At 34.1% G+C, this 21775-nt stretch overlaps 1 protein-coding gene across 1 annotated transcript; it reads right to left on the bottom strand.

Annotated features, from left to right (window-relative positions):
• Positions 1-16356: 16356 nt before the first annotated feature.
• LOC106461587 (DNA ligase 3-like) lies at positions 16357-20616 on the bottom strand. Its single transcript, XM_013921429.2, has one exon. It carries the CDS (start codon positions 20310-20312, stop codon positions 17733-17735), a length of 2580 nt encoding a protein of 859 aa, XP_013776883.1. The 5' UTR covers positions 20313-20616; the 3' UTR covers positions 16357-17732.
• Between the last annotated feature and the right edge of the window lie 1159 nt (positions 20617-21775).

Below are 21775 nucleotides of genomic sequence, written 5' to 3' on the forward strand. Positions count from 1 at the left end.
GCATTGTCCTGGTCTTTCGGATGCCAAATAACTTGCAGCATTCATGGAACACAGCTGATTCAAAGTTACAGCCTTGAGCTGAATGTAGTTCATATGGCATACCAAACCTGAAGAAGAAATCACTAATAGTTGAAGCTACCGTTGTAGCTTCCTGATTTGGTATTGCATATGTCTCGGGCCACTTTGTGAAATAATCCGTCTCCACACAAATGTACCTGTTTCCAGCACGAGTTTGTGGCAAAGGACCAGCAATGTCAATGGCTGCTCTTTCCATTGGTGCGCCAACTTGATATAACTTCATTGGAGCACATCCCTTATGATTGGGTCCCCTTTTAGCACAACATGTACTGTAGATCCTGCACCATTCTTCCACATCTTGCTCATATCTATCTAGTAAAATCTCTGTCGTAGGTGACTCAATGTCTTCAACTCCGAGATGTCCTCCTGTTAAACTATCATGGGATTGATGCAGCACAACTTCCCTTAACTTTCTCGGTATAACTGTTTGCCAGGTCATCACTTTCTCATCTCCGGACAAGAATACCATCTTTCAAGCTTTAACTGGTCCCATTGTGCCCAATAGTTCTTTGTCACAGTACTTAAACTAGACACCTTCTCCCAAGTAGGGTGCAAAATTCTTGCTTTTAGAAACCAATTATTGGCTTCAAATCTTGGTCTTTCTCCTGCTCTGCTTTAATATCTATTCACAGAATTTCCACAGTCACTTTAACTTAACTACTTTATAAACACATGCTATAATTCACAGCAATTCACACACTTTACTTACAGTGTCTACTGTTCGCTTGACTCAATTATCTCTATCATCAATCTATCTATATCTCTTCTATTTATCTGCCTATCGTGCTGGTTTTACTCGCCAAGCTTATATATTAAAAAAGAGGGTGTCTCGATTGCACTCAGGCCTTCATGATCCTTCTAGAAACTTATCACGTGTTACCAGCATCACGTGACTTCCACTGTCGTAACAATATATTTATTTTAATTAATTGTGTGGTCTTGTAACGATGGATTTCTTGTGTTGCAAATCATTATTAGGATTATGTTCTGTACTGAAGTTACCAAAAAACATTTTAAGATATATTTGTCTTGCTAGAGGCAAGTAGCATAGTGATGGCATTCTAGTTTAGGTTTAATCTCAACGTAAATCATTTAGTATTGTCAAAGATTGTATAATTTTAATTTTCTTGTATTTTGCATAATCTCAAATCAACTTTATGTAACCAGTTTGCATTATAAAGCTTTGTATAACATTGTTTGCTGTAAATCTGTTTCTGACTGAAATAAATAAAAAAATTAAATTAAGTTTGTTTCCAAAATATTTTTGCTCCACATACTTTCCTTTATTTTTCCATTTCTTTTATATGACATGCAGTGTTAACTGGACTTTAAAGATCTTGCTCTGAACATCCCTTTATCAGTCTGACTAACAATTTAATTTGAAACTATGAAGAAGCTCCTAGAATGAAAAATAAGTTTGTTAATCTAGAAAAATGATATGTTTGAGAGTTTACAAAACATATGCAGTTTTATGTTTGAAAAAATGAGCTTATGAGGATTAAAGTTCCAATGGGAATTGATTACTTTCAGAAGTGTATAACACTAAATTTCTATTTCCGTAGTGTTTTAACTTTATAGGATTTAAAATTATGTGTAAATAATACTAGTATTAACCAGAGGCATAAAAGAGAAATTCATTGACTGGTACACATTAATTATCAAGTTTCTACTTATGCAGTTAATCTGAAGAGGTTACATAGTAATGAGATCATTATATATAAGTTCACGAGGTCTGCCAAACAAACACATGTGGCATGACATTCACAGTGCAATACATACATTTGGAAAAATGCCACCTAACTTGTACCTTTTTATTGTTTTTAAAAGTTGATATTGCCCCATATCTTCACCAAAGTTTGATGCATGTATTGCCTTAAGGTGACCCATTTCCTCTTGCATGGATTCTAAGAGATCGTCAGGGTATTTGATTACTAATCTTGCGCATGCAAGTTTGAGTTCCTCTTCTGTCATGCTTTGATATTGCCACAGAACGTAGAACAATCTATTAATTGTGTTTGCAGCGTCAACACGCTTTGACACTCCAATTTTTTAATGACAACAAAGACATTCCATTTGAATTCAGATTCAGGCTCATCATAGCCATCACAAGGATTTTCTAGGACGTTCTCCCCTTGTTCAGCATCCTCCTCAATGGGAGATGGGGTTCAATTTCGATTTCCTCAGCAACCAATTTCGCTTCATTTATAATCTTCATTTGAGACCTCTACATCCACTGTAGTATCTCTTGCCTGGATGATCTGATTTCTCCTGTCGATCTGTACGAGAATCTTCAGCCACATGAATGACATAAGGATGCAAATGAAAGATGACACATATTTGATTACACCATTGACTTCATTAATGGGTTTTGGCGTGAGGTTGAGAAACAGAAGTTTCTTTAACGTGAGTCGTATTTCAGCAAGATGAGCTGCAAATGGTCTCACACTTGCCACTCGGTCTGTACAACGAAAACCTGACAAAGCATGGATGGATTCACCCACATGCTCCTTGAGAATAGCCCAGTGCTGAGGACTGGAAGAAAACAAATTGTAAACTGTTTGCACTACTCCAAAAAATGTAACTGCCTCCGTGCAACATGATGCAGAATCTACTCCACATAAGCTTAGAGAATGGCAGGCACATGGAGAATACATGCACAGTGGATTAACAGCAAGTATGTGCAGTTGGGTACCATTGTACTTGCCAGACATGTTGGGGGTGTTATCATAACCCTGTCCACAATAATCTTTAATAGATATCCCAAAATGCTTGAGTGTTTCCATAATCAGGCTTGCTAATTTAGCCCCCATCTTCTTACAACAATCAACAAAGGTTAAAAATCGTTCTTGAACTGCAAATTCGGTATCATCCTTGGCCAAATAATGAATGATGAATGTTGTCTGCTACACATGGCTAGAATCCGGTGTTGCACCAGCCATGATTCAATAATATTTTGCGGCTCTTATTTCATCCAAAATGTGACTCCAAGTATAATCTGCACAGTTACTGATGAATTCAATTTGAGATGATCCTGAGAGATTGTGAACTTGAAGCCATTCACCCTTTTCTTGCAAAGCTCGTATCTTTGCAGCATGTTTGGCTAGAACTGGATCGTAATTGGAAAGCAAGTCCTCTTTGGACAAGAAAAATTACTACATCAATTATCCTCATAAGTGTATTTCACCATTTCTCAGTTTCGCTCATGATTATTTTGTGAGACATCACATGAATCCCAGTGTCACTTTCTAACCTCCTCTCCAACTGACGCCATGCTAGATAACAGTTCTTGTGTGCTGTACTGTTTTCATGTTGAGGCAACCTGTCAAATAGCTTTTTTCATTTCTTCTGTACTCCAGCCTTGTTTGGATGCCATGATCGACTGTGATCTTTGCAGTTGTGAGCCCACTGTATGAGAGAAAAGCCTACAAGGCAGGCAATACAAGGACTGAATACAAGCCATCGTTACATAACCTTGAAGATTAGAAGTAATATATACTACTTGTGAAATAGTTGACTTAATAATCCAGCCTGCAGTTCTTATCCACTTCCTCCCAGTTGGAGTGAAAGTTCTGCCTTAGCAATTATATAATACTAAAAAAATCTTTTACATGAGATGTTTGTACTGATTGACTAGTGACAATTAAGGCTATTGTCAGGGACATGATGTGGTCAGGAGTCTTAACTGACAGTTTAAGTGCAGTGTCCCATAAAAGCTTGGTGGATTGGAGTTTTCCATGTGTATGGAGTACTACATTCACCATTTCTACTGCAAGGAGAAACATGTACAGTATTTTTGGATTAGTGATTTTCTTAGAATAGATTAGCCATGACCTGATTGGCTGTGCCACTTAACATCACCTTACTGGCTGAACTTCTGGCTTATAAGAGGTTTAGTTGACTTAAAGTTTTAAGTATTGACTTTTGTTATAAAACAAAATAAATATTATCCACTTGCTATCTTTGTTTCCAAGCATTTTGCCCATAAACAACCTGACAAACAGCTGCCATAACAAAATACTTCATGCTGTCTCAATATGTTGGCTTGGTAAAAGCCTTACATACTGTATGGCCATCCATAAATGTCAAAGTCAGATGTCCTAGCAAACTAAGGATCCAATGATACTGGGGAGCCATCACCAGCCTAACTACAACATCAGCCACCAGCCCTCCTGAACCCCAATTATCAGCCCATACCAGCCACATTGAAGAGCCAGGTTCTTTATTGCAATCAGGTAAACATGATTGCCCACATCCACCAGTATAACCTTATTCCCACCACCTAGATGGTCTAATCAATTGTAAAAAAATAAATAAACAAGGAATAGCAAAACCCAGGAAAAGGAAACAATCACCAGCAGTATCTGACATTATCATCTCACAACTACTGGACTGTAAATGATGGAGACGGCACAGCCACGTTTACCAAATTGCCAAAATGAGTTAGAAAATTCATGAGGGTAGATGAGCTAAAGGACTGGCAATTTGTAACAAAGACCATTGACTCCATTAGAAGGTGCATATCTACTAAAAAAACATGCAGAAGACTAATAAAGCCACCACATTGGTAAATGAAGGCAATTCATTGAAAGCTTTTGACAGCATTCTGCAGTCCTTATAATGATGTGCCTTATTTTGAGTTTAACTTGATATTTATTTTGAGTTTTATTACTGATGCCCAAAGTTTAATCCTCACTTAGTTCATTTTGAACTTATTCCAAGTGGTATGTTAAGTTTGTGTTCTTCTTGAAAATTATCACCAACATAAGTACTCTAAGATTGTGGGACACCGCACTGAAATGTTGGTCTGACCTAAAACTGTGTATATAGACAATCTTTACTCTCTTCAGAGAGAAAAGAAGTTTTATACTTGCTTCAGCAGTCATAGAATTTAACTCAAAGTTAGGAAAGTAAGACCCAAGCACATCTTGTGTTAAATAACAATTTGTGTTTCTTTTTTACACTTGAAGTTTAGTTTCTTTTTTATTGTTTGTTTCCATTTTATTTTTCTCCTAGCCACTATTTTTTATCATATTTTTTTAAATACCTGTTGATCCCAGTATCACCTGAGAATAACACATTGAGAAATTAAAGAAAGGATATTTATGTGAGAATACCTCATAAGGAAGTAAAATTATATTTTTTGCATGATGAAATACTACCTTGATAGTGTGATATTCTGGAAGGAAGAATAAAAGCATGCACAGATAAGTTTATGTCAAAAGAAAAGAGGATCAAGGATTTGGTTTTGGAAGGTATATGTAACTGAAATTGCTAGATTAAATGAAATGAGACAAAACATTGACAAATAAAATACTTTGAATGTAATCAAATTAAATGGTATTGAATATAATTGTAAACAATATCACATTCAATTGAGTTCAATTCCCCATGGTTGCGAAAGCAGAAGTAGCCGACTGTGTGGTTTTTCACACTAAAAAAAGACTACACAATGTCAAACACCAAATTTAAATAACACATTTCACAGTTGAATATAAAAAACATTAAGGCAAACTTCAAACACTTATCTTTGTAGGTACAGACAAAGGAACAATGAAATAACATTCAATTAGAGTAATATTATCATAGCCCGGGATAGTTCAATGTGCAAATTTAGACATATTTTTTAAATTAAAACTATTTCACAGTAATAGGTACAATACGTTTTTTTTTAATATTAACTTATATATATATATATAAAGCACAAAAATCTGTCTGTATGTTTGTCCTTTATCTAACTACTACTAGGTTGCTTGGCCAATCTCAACCAAACTTTGTGAGATGATAGTTTGGGATGAGAGGCATGTTAATGAGGGTTCACAACCCCCTCCACACCCCATTATTGCTGTTATTGAGCATTTATTATCTGTGATGAAGGTTAATGTTAACTACATTCATAGATGGTGAAACATCCTTACATACACTGTCAAAAAAAGAAAAAAACTTAAATTTTCTATAACACATACACACAGTATCCAGGAGAAGGGCAAGCAAATGTTTTATATATCTCAGAGTACTCTAACACTCTCTATGGAATGCAATAAAAAATAGGCTGCCACTATTGCAATAATACATAAATTTGGTTAATATTTCTACTCCTACAGCCACTATAAGACTGATATGAAGAGCATTTTTTTAAATTATACCAATTTCCTACTTTGACCCATGACCTTTCAACTTCGGCCCATAAAACACTTCTGTGGCCAATGACAGTCTATTAACTAATTACGTGAAATGCTTTGGAAAGACATTACAGCTGGGTGTTGAAAGCAGTTAACAGAAAGCATCCCAACCATCACTACTTTGGCCACTGCCTCTTCCTACAAAGTCACCCTGACCATCACACAGCATATGTACCATGATTTAACTATAGTGCCTTGCAAACGTTATTCACCCCTGCAGTTTCCACATTTCATTGCCATCTGAGCTTGAAATCAGGAAATTTTCAAATGGAATTTTATATTTAGAATGTACACAATCTACTCCAAACTGAAAAAGCTAAAAAAATTCTGATATTATAAAAGTAAGTTAGATTTGCAATGAAAATTAAAATATATTCTTTATTCCATAAGTATTCAACCCTTTGTTACAGCAAACCTAAATCAATTCAGGTGCAAAAGATTAGTTTGAAATGTCACAAAAATTAGTTTAGTGGTTTCTGTGTGTGGGTAATCAAGCTAGTTTAACTTGACTTCAGAGTAAATGCATCTGTTCAAGCCACAACTCACATAGTGAGTCAACAAACCAACCATGACGACCAAGGAGCTTTCCAAACAAGTCAAGGATAAAGTGGTAGAGCAGCACAGATCAGGAGAAGGTTACAAGAAGATTTCAACTTTGCTGATTGTCCCTTTGAGTATGGTGAAGTCCATCATTCCAAATTAAGCAACCTGACAAGCAGGAAACTGGTTAGAGATGCCACTGTGAAGCCAACAGTTACTTTGAAAGATTTGCAAAGTTTCATGTCTGATGTGAGGGACAGTGTTCATACATTTACAATATCCCGGTCGCTACATAAAATTGAGTCTGTATGGGCAAGTGGCAATAAAAAAGCCATTACTGAAAATAATAATCTTTAATCTCATATGGAGTTTGCAACAAAGCATGTAAATGATACTGCAGACATGTGGCAGAAGGTTTTGTGGTCAGATGAGACAAAAACTGAGTTCTTTGGTCTAAATTCAAACTGTTACGTCTGATACAAGTCCAACACAGCACATCACCCAGTCTACAACATCCCAACTGTCAAGCATGGTGGTAGCAGCATCATGTTATGGGTGTGCTTCTTATCAGCAATGACTGGGAAGCTTGTCAGGATTGAGGGGAAGATGGATGGTGCAAAGTATAGAAAAATCCTAGAGGAAAACCTGCTTGAGCCAGCCAAGAATCTTAAGCTGGGTCAAAATTTCACATTTCAGCAGGACAATGACCCAAAGCACAAGGTCAAAGCCACACTAGAGTGGTTTCAAAAGAAGAAAGTGAATGTCTTGTAGTGGCCCAGTCAAAGTCCTGACTCGATTCCAACAGAAAATTTATGGCAAGACTTGAAAATTGCAGTCCATCAATGATCTTCAACAAACTTGTCAAAATTGGAGCAATTCTGCCAGGAAGAATGAGCAAAAATTATCACATCCCATCATGTAAAGCTGATAGAGACCTATCCAAAATGACTCAGCAAATTTCAATACACATATTTTCTTTGCAGGTTTTGCTGACATTCAACCTCCTTCACACATAACAACTATTGCAGAACACAGCCATTTCACATTTTCCTGTGCATACTGCATATCTGTATTGGAGACAGGCTATACATTACAGTCACTGGAAGTTTTATTCTTAACTAAACATTAGCAACCAATCAGTTGACAATTCAGTTGTACTCTATACTATCATGAGATACAGTAGGTGCTCAGAGCTCACTAACTTCAGCATACATTTGGCAGCCTACATCACCTACTTGGCTAAGTCGTTAGACTGAGGACAATATGATGAAGTGTGCACTCTCTCCACACATGATTCTGCAAACAACTGGCTGTTGAAGCTGGCTCCTTGATCACTGTGGATCTCTCTAGCTGTTTCAAATTGTGTTATCCATTATTCAGCCAACACATGTGATTGATTGTACTAATATATTGGACCAACAGATATGATTTATCCCACTAATTCATCAAGATCAGTAAAACTTTAGTTGCATTTTCCAAAAATAAGTGGCTATTTGTGGTGTCCATCAAAAAGAATACTTCCTCCCACTCAATAGTTATATGTCACCACTGCTGCAATGGCTTTAGCCACTGCACAGTGTTCAGAATCTGAACATGCTTTCACAAGCTTACAAGATAATCCATTGAGGTTCACTTGCTCCTGACTCAGGTAGTTGTAATATCCAAAGCACAATGACACCTTGTAGATTTTTGAAGCATACCACTTATTTCAGTGATTCATAGTCCAATCAAATGGTAAATTTCCTAACACATATGTAGTGATAGTGATGTTTGATAAATGCTACAACTGTAAGCAGTTTCTTCTTTGTTGTACAATATTGGATTTCTGTGCTGGTATTATACATTTTATACTGTCCTGCACCTATGACTAAGTTTCTACAATTTTACTATCACTGACATTAGTATCCAGAATGAATAAGCAGTTCTGATAAAGGTAAATGCCAGCATCAGTGTTTTGACAAAAGCTTACTTCAATAACTAGAATGTGTGTTCACATTTCTGCATCCACACAAAGTGCATATCAACCTTAATCAATGCAGACAGTGATGCAGCTACATATTATAATCTTACCAAAAACCATATCAACATATGTCAACATTACATTCTCAACCTCAGGTGCCAGTATGTTCTCAAAGCATTGCTAGTGTACCTTGGTAACCAGTTAGTTTTCTGACTACCACTATAACTGATAGGATTGTATAATAAGCTGCTATAGCTGATGACACTGTAGTTCTTCTGGGCTGGTCAATGAACACTTAGAAGTTCTATAAAGCCCATCATAGTGAGTCTTGGGACAACTAGACTGATAATTTCCACCATGAGAAGATAACCATTTGAAGTTAAGAATCAGGATTTGAAATTTCTCTTAGTCTCTTGACTCCAAAAACATACTTCTCATCATATTTCAAGGCTTGTGAAAGCTCTTGGAAAAAAAAGGGCTCCCTACTCCTTGGCACACCCACAGGTCTTGTTCTTATCTTTACCAGAGCTTCTTCCTCTCCACTGTAAGATATGCATGTTTTCAAGAACCAGAGAACGTTGAAAATAAACTCCACAATGACAAATCCTGATCATGACACAAAAATGTAATTAAAAGACACAGTCAGTGGTAATCAAATACACTGATACCCAATATAAAGTTACAGGTATCTACAACACACTCAGGAAATGCTAAGCAGAGAATATAATTAACAAGAAAAACAACAAACATAACTAAACAGATAAAACAAAATCTTTACCCCCAATTGAGAGGATGAAACCAGATATAGATGCACTTCCTGGTGACAACCCATAATTTAAAATACATTCATAAGCAAGCAGGAAATAGCCCACTTACCAAAATTAATGAGGAAGAACAACGTTCAAGAATAATACAAGCAAATTACCATTCCATCCTACACTGTGGAATATTTAGTCAATCTCAGTTACTAAGAAAAGTATTTGCATGATGGCAGATGTGATTCAATATATGACATCATTGCAAACATGGACAAGTTTTAAAGGTCATAATAATCAGAAGTACTTTTACACAATTGACTAATTTTAGAACATAAAATGGTCCATTTAGCAACAAAAACATGAAATGTCATACATACATATGCCATGGAATATGAAGCTCTCTCTTTCCATTAACATGGTGCAAAGGCCTATGCCTTCACTGCAGCTTAGCCAATGATGCTTACAGTGGCTAACATTATATTGCCTCTCAATTGCACCATAGCATACTCTAAATTGAACAGGTCCTTTCATGGAACCAATCACTCTTAAAACTAAAAAATAACTGAAGATGTCCAGAGTTGGAAAGTTAGTCACTCTTCACCAAGATTTCTGGTTAATGAAAAAGCTTCCAAAGTAGTTGTAGTAGTAGTCCAAGGTGTTTTTTTTTAAAAATTAATGAAGATAGGTAGAAGAATGGTCAGGAAAAGAACAGTGATAAACAACTAACAATGAAAGATAAAATTTGTAAAGAAGAGGCAAATCTCTAAGAAATGTTTGTTTGAAGGTAAGCACAAAGCTACACAATGAGCTATCTGTGCTCTGCCCACCACGAGTATCAAAACCTTGTTTAAAGCTCTAAGAATCTGAGTTAATTAGCCTAAAATGCTGCTTTGCAAAAACCTTGCAGCCTTATTAGATAATAATGGTGTTGAAACTTGAAGTTTTGGCACAAAATAGTAAACAATCTTACTGTGTATAATTTTCATTTTAAAGGTATAAGTAAAAAATAAGTATGTACTTGTGTGCATGTGAAATCTCTAAATAATAGATTGAGGTTTGGGAATAACCTAGCAAGAGGACTAAAATGTTTTGAACAAGTTCTACAGACTTCTTCTGCCATCTGATTTTGGAAATGACATTTCATACTTTGTTCGAAGTTCTTCATCAGGTTTGAGTAAAAGAGTCCAAAACATCATCTTTAAAACCAAACAAAAGACAGGAGCAGTCCATGAGGAACTACTGAACATGTCAACACACTGCCTAAAACTTTCTTTAAAGAAAATAGACTAAAACACCTTTAGAGGTTTCACAATATATAATGTAAAAACTATGTAAAATTGGTAATGTTTTCTACTAGTCTTCAACTAAAGAAATTACTAAATAACATTTCATGATATTTGGCAATATTTAACTTAGCATTTCACTATTTCTGCAATTTCCTTCACTAGTGAAACACCTAACATTATTTTATTCATTTTTATTGGCTCAAACTGTTATGAAGTAAGTGCATGTGGCTCTGCTGAGGATTTACACCTTTGCGATACAGTATTTTCCTTTTATATATCTTATTTTCTATATGTGACCAATATATATCCTAGTATTATGAATGCCTAAGAAATTTTGTCCCTTAGGCTATTAGTTTAGAATTCAGAAAGGCAAGCTCAGAGCCCATGTGTAGTTTTTCACACAAGTATTGGAAATCTTTCTTTATACAGCCTCAGTGAGTACCATGCTTTCTCAATGCTGATTTGTCTTTGCTGTTGAAGCCATTGATTTTCTGGAAAATGAAAACTGCTTCATTTTGGCAGTTATTTTGAATGACAAAATCATATTTTACCCTGCTTTGTACACTGTCATATCCCTTATAGATGACTTCTTAATCTTACTTACATACAAAATGTTATTCTTTGCTCTACTGTGTATATCTTCTTCCTTCTCACTATATTGTGAATCTCCTTACTGCAATCTATAGGTTCAAGTTGAGAAAGTGTGCAACGAATATTTGACAGTATCATCATACTGGCTGCTATTGATGGGCAGGTTCTTTCTCATTGTTTGGTGAAAAGATGGCAAAGTTCAGTCCACTTAATGAAAGTGTTTTATCTATTCAAATTGAAAATCCAACAAATTTTGCATTCTTTAATATACCAAACAACAACCAGCAATAGGTCTTAAATCACAAATAAATAATGCTAGTCACTTATTTGGTAGCTTATCCCATGTCTCTTGTATTTTAAGTACTTCTTGAAACAGAAACTCAAAATTTAGTGCTAATTAACTATATGAAACACTCAACAATCAGTCAGCATCTTACTACTAACTATTTTAATCTAGCAAGTGTTTTTTGATATTGTTCAAATAATTTCTCATATAAAAGAAAATTCTAGTCATTGAACTTGTCCTCATCATATGGCATCAAAAACTCCCTTTAGCAAATGTCTAAAATTAAAATATTAAAAACATACCCTACAACAGTATGAATCAATTCAATTTTATTGGTGTCATTTATCTGATATCTCCTTGGCTCATAAACATTTTTTCTTGGAGTTTTTCATAAAAAATTATGTATCACATATCTTGAGTTCATTTGGGTGATTATGTACTCAGATATGCCTTTTTTGTTGTCTGAGTATTTATTAATTTTGCTTCTCTACTGGTTAGTAGCTAAAAATTGTGTTTCTATTAACTCGTTGTTAGCATTAATAAGATACTTAGCTTTATCAGAAGTTTCAGCCTTAATATATATATATATGTTTTCTGAGAGTCATAATTTTAGCTTGTTCTTTATATTGGTATATGTTTTTTTTAACAGTAACACAGCAGTAAGCTTCAGGGCTTATAGCCATGGTGGGCATAGAAAAAATAGCTCACTGTTTAGCTCTGTGTATAAACACAAAATATTTCCATATTCACTGATGTTGCCAAGGACATTATTGTACTGAGAATGTGGTTTTTCTTATTTAAGGCACATTGACAATTAGTAATTGGATCAGTACACAGAAGATGAGTTTTCTTATTAGGAGTGTGCTATAAATAAAAAAAACAGAGAATTTAGGCATGATTATTGATACAAGTTTAAAATTTTTAATAGTACTTTCTTATAAAATTTACAATATTCTTATTTCATTCATACACTACTTCACTGGACAGCTGTAATTTTAGTCTCCCCCTTCCCCAGCTAATATACAAAGTGGCCCACATCATATATTAGTAGTTATAGACTGACCACCTTAAAGTTTGTTCATAACAAACAACAACTAATAAGCCAGGTTTTAGAAACTTAATTTACTTCAATTATTCAACCATTTTTCCAAAGATAAACCTGCAGTTTAGTTTTAAACAATACATTTTTGTATGATATTAACATAATCTCATATTAACAAAAGAACCTATTAATAGGAAAAGACTGATTACAATAACTAAAAGTTATTTGTGACCCACCAGTGGGCCACAATGCAGCGAATGTGTTACTCTTTCCTCATATTAACCCTCCATCCCAGGCACCATTCTAGTAACCCTTTCCAACAATTCAATATCCTTCCTAAAGTAAGAAGTCTAAAACTGAACACAATACTCCAAATGTGGCCTAACCAGTGACTGATAAAATGAAATAATAACCTCTTTAGATTTGTATATAATTTTCTATAGATACAACCTAAAATCCTATTTGCCCTACCACTAGTAACAGCACACTGGTTGGATGGCTTAAGAGACTGATCAATCATTACACCTAGGCTCCTTTCTTTCATAACATTGTTAAGGTTATCATCATCCAAATTATAATTTAAATAATGATAACCCACATACATTATCTTGCATTTATTATAATTACAACCCATCTGCCATTTATTTCCCCAACTCACTAAATGATCTAAATCCTTTTGTAAAGCAGCAGCATCCTCTTCACAGTTAGCAACACCCAAGACCTTAATATCAACAGCAAATTTAAGTAATTTATTGACCATTACATCATCTATGTCATTGATGTACCTCAAAAAGAACAAAGGTCCTAAGTCTGTGCCCTGAGATACCCCACTTGACTGAACTCCATTTATAACAACCCTTTGCTTTCTTCCATCCAGCCACTTTTCTATCCAATTAGCTAACTTATCCCCCACACCTAAAAGAGATCATTCTTTTACAAGACTTTTATGTGGCACCTTGTTAGAGGTTTTTGAAAATCCAGATACACCAAAACTACACCCTTACCCTCATCTACATAAGAAGTAACCTTTTAAAAGAATGTGAAGATTTATAAGGCAAGATTTTCCCTCAATGAAACCATGTTAACTATCCAATAAAAATTCTAAACTTTGTTAAATGACCTTATAAAGCATATTTTAAAACACTTTCCAAAACTTTTCCCACAACTGATGTAAGACTAATAGGCCTATAGTTACTGGGAAAATTTTTCACTACCTTCCCTGAAAAGAGGAATGACATTAGCTAACTTTCAATTCTTTGGTACCTGCTCACTATTTAAAGGCTTACAAAAAATAGTAGCAAGTGGCTCACATATCCAATCTTTAACCTCCTTCAAAACCTTTGGGGAAATATTATCTGGCCCAATGTTTTCTTAACGAGCTCAGAATTAATGAAATCATACTTTCTGACCTCATTGCCATCTAACAACTATTCAAGATGAGGAATACTGCTTACATCTATATTAGTAAAAACTGATTAGTAAAAGCAGAATCTAATACCCCACCATCTCATAATGATCCCTCAAGGGTCCTACCCCAATCCTAACATTTTGTTTACCCTTAATGCACTTAAAAAAATCCTTATTGTTAATTTTTACATTTTCAGCCTTTTATTTTATACATCCTTTACGATGTCCTAATTACCTGTCTGACCAACTTTCTTGTATCTTTTAAATCTCTTGTCATGGCAGTCAATTTAAATTTCTTAGATTTATGATGATTTTCTTTAATTTTATCTCTTATAACCTTTCCAAGGCAACCTGGGTTTTACTTGCTGTCATTCTTTTCTTTCTATAAGGAATATGCTTATCTTGAATATATAACAATGTATCCTTAAAAATTCCCACATTGATATCTCCAAATAACTCAGCTGCCCAATTCATAACAGATAATTCTTGTCACATTCCTTCAAAATTTGCTTTTTTGAAATTTGTAACTAAAATATCATTATTTCTGATCTCCATATGCAGCAAATCATCAAACCTAACAGAACAATGATCACTTGCACCCAGATGTTTTCCAATTTCTACCCTATCAACAATTTCCATATTAGAAGTTAACAATAAATGTAAAGTATCATTGTCTCTAGCAGGTTCCTTGATCAAATGATGAAAAAACTCATCTTAAACAGTTTCCAAAAACCTTTCTCCCTCATGGTTTGATCCTAGGTTTTCCCAGTCTATATGCCTGAAATTAAAATCACCCATAATTATGACTTCATTAAGAGCTGAATCTCATCACTGTAAAGTTTCTCAATAATTTCATCAGTACTATCTGGTGGTCTGTAACAAATTCCCACTGAAAGTCTTTTTCCTTTATATCCACTAATAGAAACCCAAATGGATTCAATCTTCTTGCTATTATCATTGATATCCTCAACTTCAACAAGATGTAACACACATTTTACATATAAAGCCACTCCTCCCCTCTCTTTAGTACTCTATCCCTATTAAATAACGTATAACTCTTTATTTTAAAGAAACTTCTGTCACCAAAATCATCAATATTTAACCATGTTTCAGTTACTCCCATTATATCAAAATCCTCCATTCCTACCAGTGCCTTAAAGTCATCTATTTTATTTGTTATACTTCTAGCATTACAATAGTAACAATAAAACCTATTCTTAGAACTACTACTATATTTATTTCCTATGCCAAACTTTTCTCTACATCATATTTTTTTGCATTTAGGTTATCCTGGCCCTCACAACTGTCGAATCTTAGTTTAAATGATCCCTTACAGCAGAGTTAATAGCCCTTGCAAACAAGGCAAATTCTACCCTACTTAAATGTAAACCATCCATTCCAAAAAGCTCTTTTCCCATGAAATAATCCTACAAGTCCAACCAGCCTATCTGCTCATCCTTACATATTAACCTAAGCCTAGCATTTAGCCCTAGTGACCTACTCATAATTTAATTTCCACAATTAATTCTCTACAGTATCCCCGACACAATTATGTTATGGCCTTTTCCTTTAAATGCCTTTATCAACCCTTGTGCTTATTAATTAGCACTTCTGGCCTACTTTTCCCTACATCATTAGCTCTTACGTGCACAACAAAAACTGCATTATTGCTAGCACCCTTCATTATATCTCTTGCTCTGTCAGTTATATCCTTCACCTGTGTCCCTCAGTAGCATAATCTAATTCTTTTCACTGTATTTACCCCACAGACTATCCTATCCACATACCTTGTCAAGGAATCACCTATAACTATAACCTCTTTATCATCCACATCATTCTCTCAAATAGTTCATCAGAACCAGCCAAGGGCTGAAATCTGTTGCTAAACAGAATAGGCTCATTACAATTAAATCCACTACTTTTAGTGCTAATAGTATTCTTTCTAATTTCCTGCAAGTTATTGTTAGCTGATGTATCCCATACATGTAAAAGATTAAGCTCCTCTTGAAATCCTGCTATAATTTCCCACACTTTACCCTATATTAAATCATGTCAGGTGTTTAAATGGAACACACTATGAAACTGGAAATAACTTTAGTTAAGGGAGCACTTTACAACTGAGTGTAACATCTCATAAATTATAATTTCTTAATTACATGAAAGTGTATAATAAAATTTCCAATATTTAATATTATTATGTACACATTATACAAATATTATAATGTCCTGAGTGAACCAGTCACATTATCCAGGAGTGGATTTGTTAGATGAAGTATATTTAGGTACGTGTCGAACAGTTAAAGAAAACATCTCATTAGTTTAAATGCTACATTAACAGATAATGTAAAATGTCATTAGATACTAAAATATAATTTTTTTAACCATAATGATAGATCCCATCAACTTCTGTAGCACTAAATTTATTGTGAGCTTATGACTTTGTTGACTATACAGGATCCTTAATAATAAGAGTCACACACAAAATATTCCAAAAAATGTCATCAATATTGCAACTTATACTATTAAATACTGTTGGGTCACCATGTATTATAAACAGCAAAAGATTTTATCTAATTTTCTTTAGCCAGTTCTGTATACTGAGTGCAGTAATATGCATACTCATAAATCTAAAAAAAAATAAAAAATGTTGAGTTGAATGCTAACACAAAGGAAAAAGATTTTCTATATGTTATGATGCACTTTTAAAGAGCACTAAAACTGTGTCTCAAATGAAGTTACTATGCATATTTAAACTCGGAACCTGCTTGAAGTAGAGAAGTTTTCAATCACATGTATATAATTTAAATATTTAACACTGGGCTCTTCCATCAAAAGAATCCCATCTCCACAGTGTTCTGCAGTCAAGCAATTTTTTTTTTTGCAAAACAAAAATGGAATTATGAAACTTTTTGATCAACATTTAGAAATACTGAAATTTTAAATTGAAAGGAAGTATTTTAATTTTTTTCAAAACAATATCTGAACAAAATTTTGGACACAACAACAAAATCATATTATACAAAGATCCTAAAGCTTGAACTACATGGTTTTTCAGTACTTAATAAGTTGATTCTAAGTTTCATGCAATTTGGTCAAATTTCCACTGTCAAAAATCAAAAGATATCAGTGACACCCCCCCAAATCTGGAAAGGGTTAAGAAACATCTTACTTTATTATTGCATCCTTTACCCATTTTTATACGTCTCATTAATGTAGAATGAGCTTTGTTTTCTGTTCAATTGATTTATTTTGCATCTAGGATGCAAGTTTTTGCATTAATGTGACCAATGACAAAATTATTCAGTATGATGCAATTCACAAACTCCACCAGTATGAAAAGTATAAAAACAAATGAAGTTAAGTATGCTAATTTACTCGCAAGCATCACTGATTTAAGTGACATCAGGAATTTTTTGTAAAAATAATTTTCATAATTTTTTACAATTTTTCTATGTAGCACTTGATATATATACATGTATATAATATCAAGTGAACATTCGTGTAACAAAAAAATCATTACAGTAACTAACATTTTCAATCAATTTTGGAATCATGCAGATAGATGCATACACAGTTCACAGCAAATAAGGATTAAACTGTACAGTTCAGTGTTTATCACCGTTCTTTTTCACAACATAGGCTTTAGTAGGAGCTTGTCTCTGCAGTTTAATGCTGTCCCATAGCCAATTAACATTAACAATTAATGCTCTAGTGTCAGGAAGTGTCACTTCATTGTCATTAACAATGTGTGTTGCCTCTTCGATATTGTAGTGTTCTACTAAGTAACCATCATAAGCTATAAAGAGACGACAGAGATAGTCATACTGTTCAACAGTTTCTGGTAAATATAATTTAATTCCACTGAAGATATCAGGAAATGAACACTTTAATGTCTTTGCAGATGTCTCATCTCTTTTTTCTTGCTTTCTCTTCTTAGGAGTTCCACTCTTACTGATTTTTTTGAATAATTTTGGTTTTGCTTCATCAGATATATCTTGGTATGAATTTTTGCTTTTGAACATATCTTGAATTTCACCAGTAACTTGTTTTGACTTTTTAAACAATTCTTGTAATTCCTGTAAGTTTGTGGCTTCTTTCCATGTTTTGTCATCTCGGATTTTTGCAACTCTTGGAAAACGAATAGAGATTCCATTGGCTGTATGGATTTCTGCTTTTGTAAATTCTGCTCCAACAATTTCCCATACTGGGGAGTTTTTAGGATCATTAGCAACAAAATCAGGAATGAGAGTTTTATTCACTTTCAGCCAAGCAGGAACTTTACTTGGGTCCTTCCTAATTTTTTTCATGTCCAGCTCAGTTTGGAGTTTTTCAAAAGTAGCATCATCATGTCCTCCATGCACTTTTGTAACAGTACACCATTTTTTACTAGCAGGATCGTAACATCCCATCAGAAATATTGACATCATTCCACCTTTATTTCCAGTTCCAAAATATGCTCCAAGAACAACAAGATCAGCTGAATCTGCCATTGCTCCATCTTCTAGGTAATCTTTTTTAATTTTTAGCCAATGTCGTTTTCCTGGCTCATACGTGTTGTTTGTGCCTTTCAGAACTAGCCCTTCTAAACCCTGATTAATGGCAGATTGAATCATTTTTTTTAGTACTTCTTTTTCTATCACAAGCTTCATTTCTGAAAACATGATGTGATTTTTAATCTCCATCATGTTCTGAGACAGAATGTTGCGTCTCTCAGATAAAGGACGCTCCATTAGATTTTCTCCATTATAGTGAATGCAGTCAAAGACAAACAAACACACACTTGCATCCTTGAAAGCAGCTTTTTTATGAACTCCTAATGTTCCAAATGGAAGTGGCTTCCCAGTTTGAGTGTCTACAAGTAGTACTTCACTATCAAGTATCAAATCACTAGCTTGAGGAAAAGCTTTAGGTATGTATTCTTTCAGATGTGAAATTTTGTGAGGCATCACGGGTTTTAAACTTCGACTAAAATAATTAAATTTGTCTCCATGTTTGTGGACCTGTACCCTTTCACCATCATACTTTATTTCAGCATACATTCCACTTGGAAATTTCTTGAAGGCATATTCCACAGAACTGCAAGGTTCAGCTAACATGGGCAGCACAGGTGTCATTAATGATACTTGAATGCTCAATGACTTTTTCAGATTTCCTGTTCTCTTTCTCTCATTAACCTTTTCTACTACGTCCTGCAGATTTCTAGAGGCTTGAAATGCTTCATATGCAGTTGGATGGAGAGCATCTAATACATGTTTAGCACCTGTATTAATTCTCAGATCACGTTTAATCAGTCTAATAATCATTTTTAAGTCATTTCCAGTGCATCTAATAGCAATTTTCTTCAGAATATGTGACTGATTCTCTTCTCTTGTTTCTAATGATAAATTGTCCAAAAATGTATCCACCTCTTGCAAGGTCAAATAGCTTTTTATGTTATGTTGCATTTCTGACTGTTCAAAAAATATTTTGATGGTTTCAGCAACATCTCCTTCCTCTAAATCAATTATCATTTCTTCCTGACTAGTGCCAAAAATCTGTGAAAAAAGTTTCACTAATTGCTTGCTCTGAAGATTATACACTCGTTTAACAACCCCTGGTAATAGCATTCTGACCCATAAAAGTAAATCACCTGAAAATCCATTTCCTGACCTGCCATTCTCAAAAAAATTAGCCATTATTTTTGTTTTCTCATTATAACTTGGTTCTTCAGCAAGTTTAGCACAAAGCTGGCAGAATTCCCTAAAGCTGTCATCCTTTGTTGAGCTTTGCCTTTCAAAACTATTTACTTTTGATGAGCTTGGACTAATAAACTCTTCATTTCTGGTTTTTGATTGTTCTTTTTTATTCTTTTGAACTGTATCTTTCTTAATTATTTTTTGAGGGCTCTTTTGTAGTGCAATTTTAATGAGATTCAAAATGACTTCTTTATCCTCATTTTTTAAGAATATCCAACCTTCCAAGTCTCCAGGATCTTCAATTTTTTTTGTAGTTGCACGTGCTCGCTGAAGTTGTTCAAAAATGCATGGTACATGGAACCACTGTTTCATCTCACCCTCTCCATCTGTAAATGGATTTGGCACAATTTTTCCAATCCTTAGCACATCTTTTTCAATCTTTTGTTTACACTTTCTGCAACTAGCAGTTCCTCTTTTGGCATAATCTACACAATATCTATTTTCTGTCATGACTCTTGTTTCATAAAATATAAAACTTGCAAACAATTCCCTCAAACATGTATATTTTATCACGGCATTAGGCAAGTTTCACCTTCCTAATAAATTTGTAACTGATAACCAAACTAACTTGTAGTTGTAATACTACTATTATTAGCCGTAAATAGTAAATAATATTATTAACCGCTCCGCTTCCTCAAGAATTTAAAATACTTTTTAGGCTAACTTCCGATAATTTCCTAAACAAATAGGTATCAGTTTAAGAAAACATTCAAATCTAAACCCTAAAACAACGTCTGATTTTGAATAAGTCAAAATTAAGAATGACGAATTTCAAGATTGAAAGTCTTGAAACTTACCGGTTACCTACCGGGGGACACAAATCAGCAACAATAATAAAATATAAATATTTTGTCTATATCTTAACTATTTTAGAAAAGCAGATTACATACGTGTACATATGAATATACTTAAACGATTAGATAGGAAAGGAACTAATTTCTTTATTAAAAAGATTAAGCAATTTTCTAAATGTAAAAAATAAATTTTCTCAAAAAAGGAGAAATTTAAGTTTATGATAATTATATAAGAAAAGACGAGGAACAAAGAATGAAATGCGGGTGTGGTTAATAAACAAGAACAATAAGTATCATAAAGTTTGTTATTCTTCAACGCAAGTTTTTCTCCTGTGTTTACAGCAATGGTTAGTGTACAACTGAGTTTTTCAAAGAGTTATGTATTACTAATATTGGATCTTATATATTGATTTGTGCTGTAGAGAGGGGGATTGTATGCTATTTTAATAACTCTGAATTGGTGACTTTTTAGTTTGTCAAATTGGGTGTTGGTCATTGAGTACATGATTATGTTTACATGTTCGAAGCCTGGGTGGATATAGGCTTTGTATGTTAGTAATTTTGTATTTGGTTTGTATCCTGAAATATGTTCTCCTATTTTCCGGAGGAAATTTATTTTTTTGCTGATCTGTTGGTAGGTTTTAGTAATGTGATTAGTTCAGATTAACCTTGTGTTAAATGTTACCCCCGGAAATTTTATTATTTTAGATAATTTTATATCTTCATAGTGCATTTCAAGTTTGGCTCTGGAAAGATTTTTAAATTGACTGTCTATGCTTCTGTAGAAAATGACTGCCTGAGTTTTGAAAGGAGTAAGAACTACATACCACTTGTTACACTACGTGATGACTTGATCAGGAGAGATCTGAATTTTAGAAGCAGCAAACAATGGGTTAGTCAGTAGTTCTCAACTTTTCATAATCCATGCAACTCTTCTGGTGTCAAATTTGTATCACGGAACCATTCACAGCATTCAATTAAAAAAAAAAAAAAAACACTAAAAAACATTGCTGCAATACCATATCAATAATTCCAGAGTACTGTTACGCCTCCAGTCGTTAATTGATTTTCCCTAAATTCGTTATGACGAAACTTTAGCGACACAAGTCCTTACTTAAT

The sequence above is a fragment of the Limulus polyphemus genome, unplaced genomic scaffold (assembly GCF_000517525.1).
Source record: "Limulus polyphemus unplaced genomic scaffold, Limulus_polyphemus-2.1.2 Scaffold993, whole genome shotgun sequence".
Classification (NCBI taxonomy): Eukaryota; Metazoa; Arthropoda; class Merostomata; order Xiphosura; family Limulidae; genus Limulus; species Limulus polyphemus.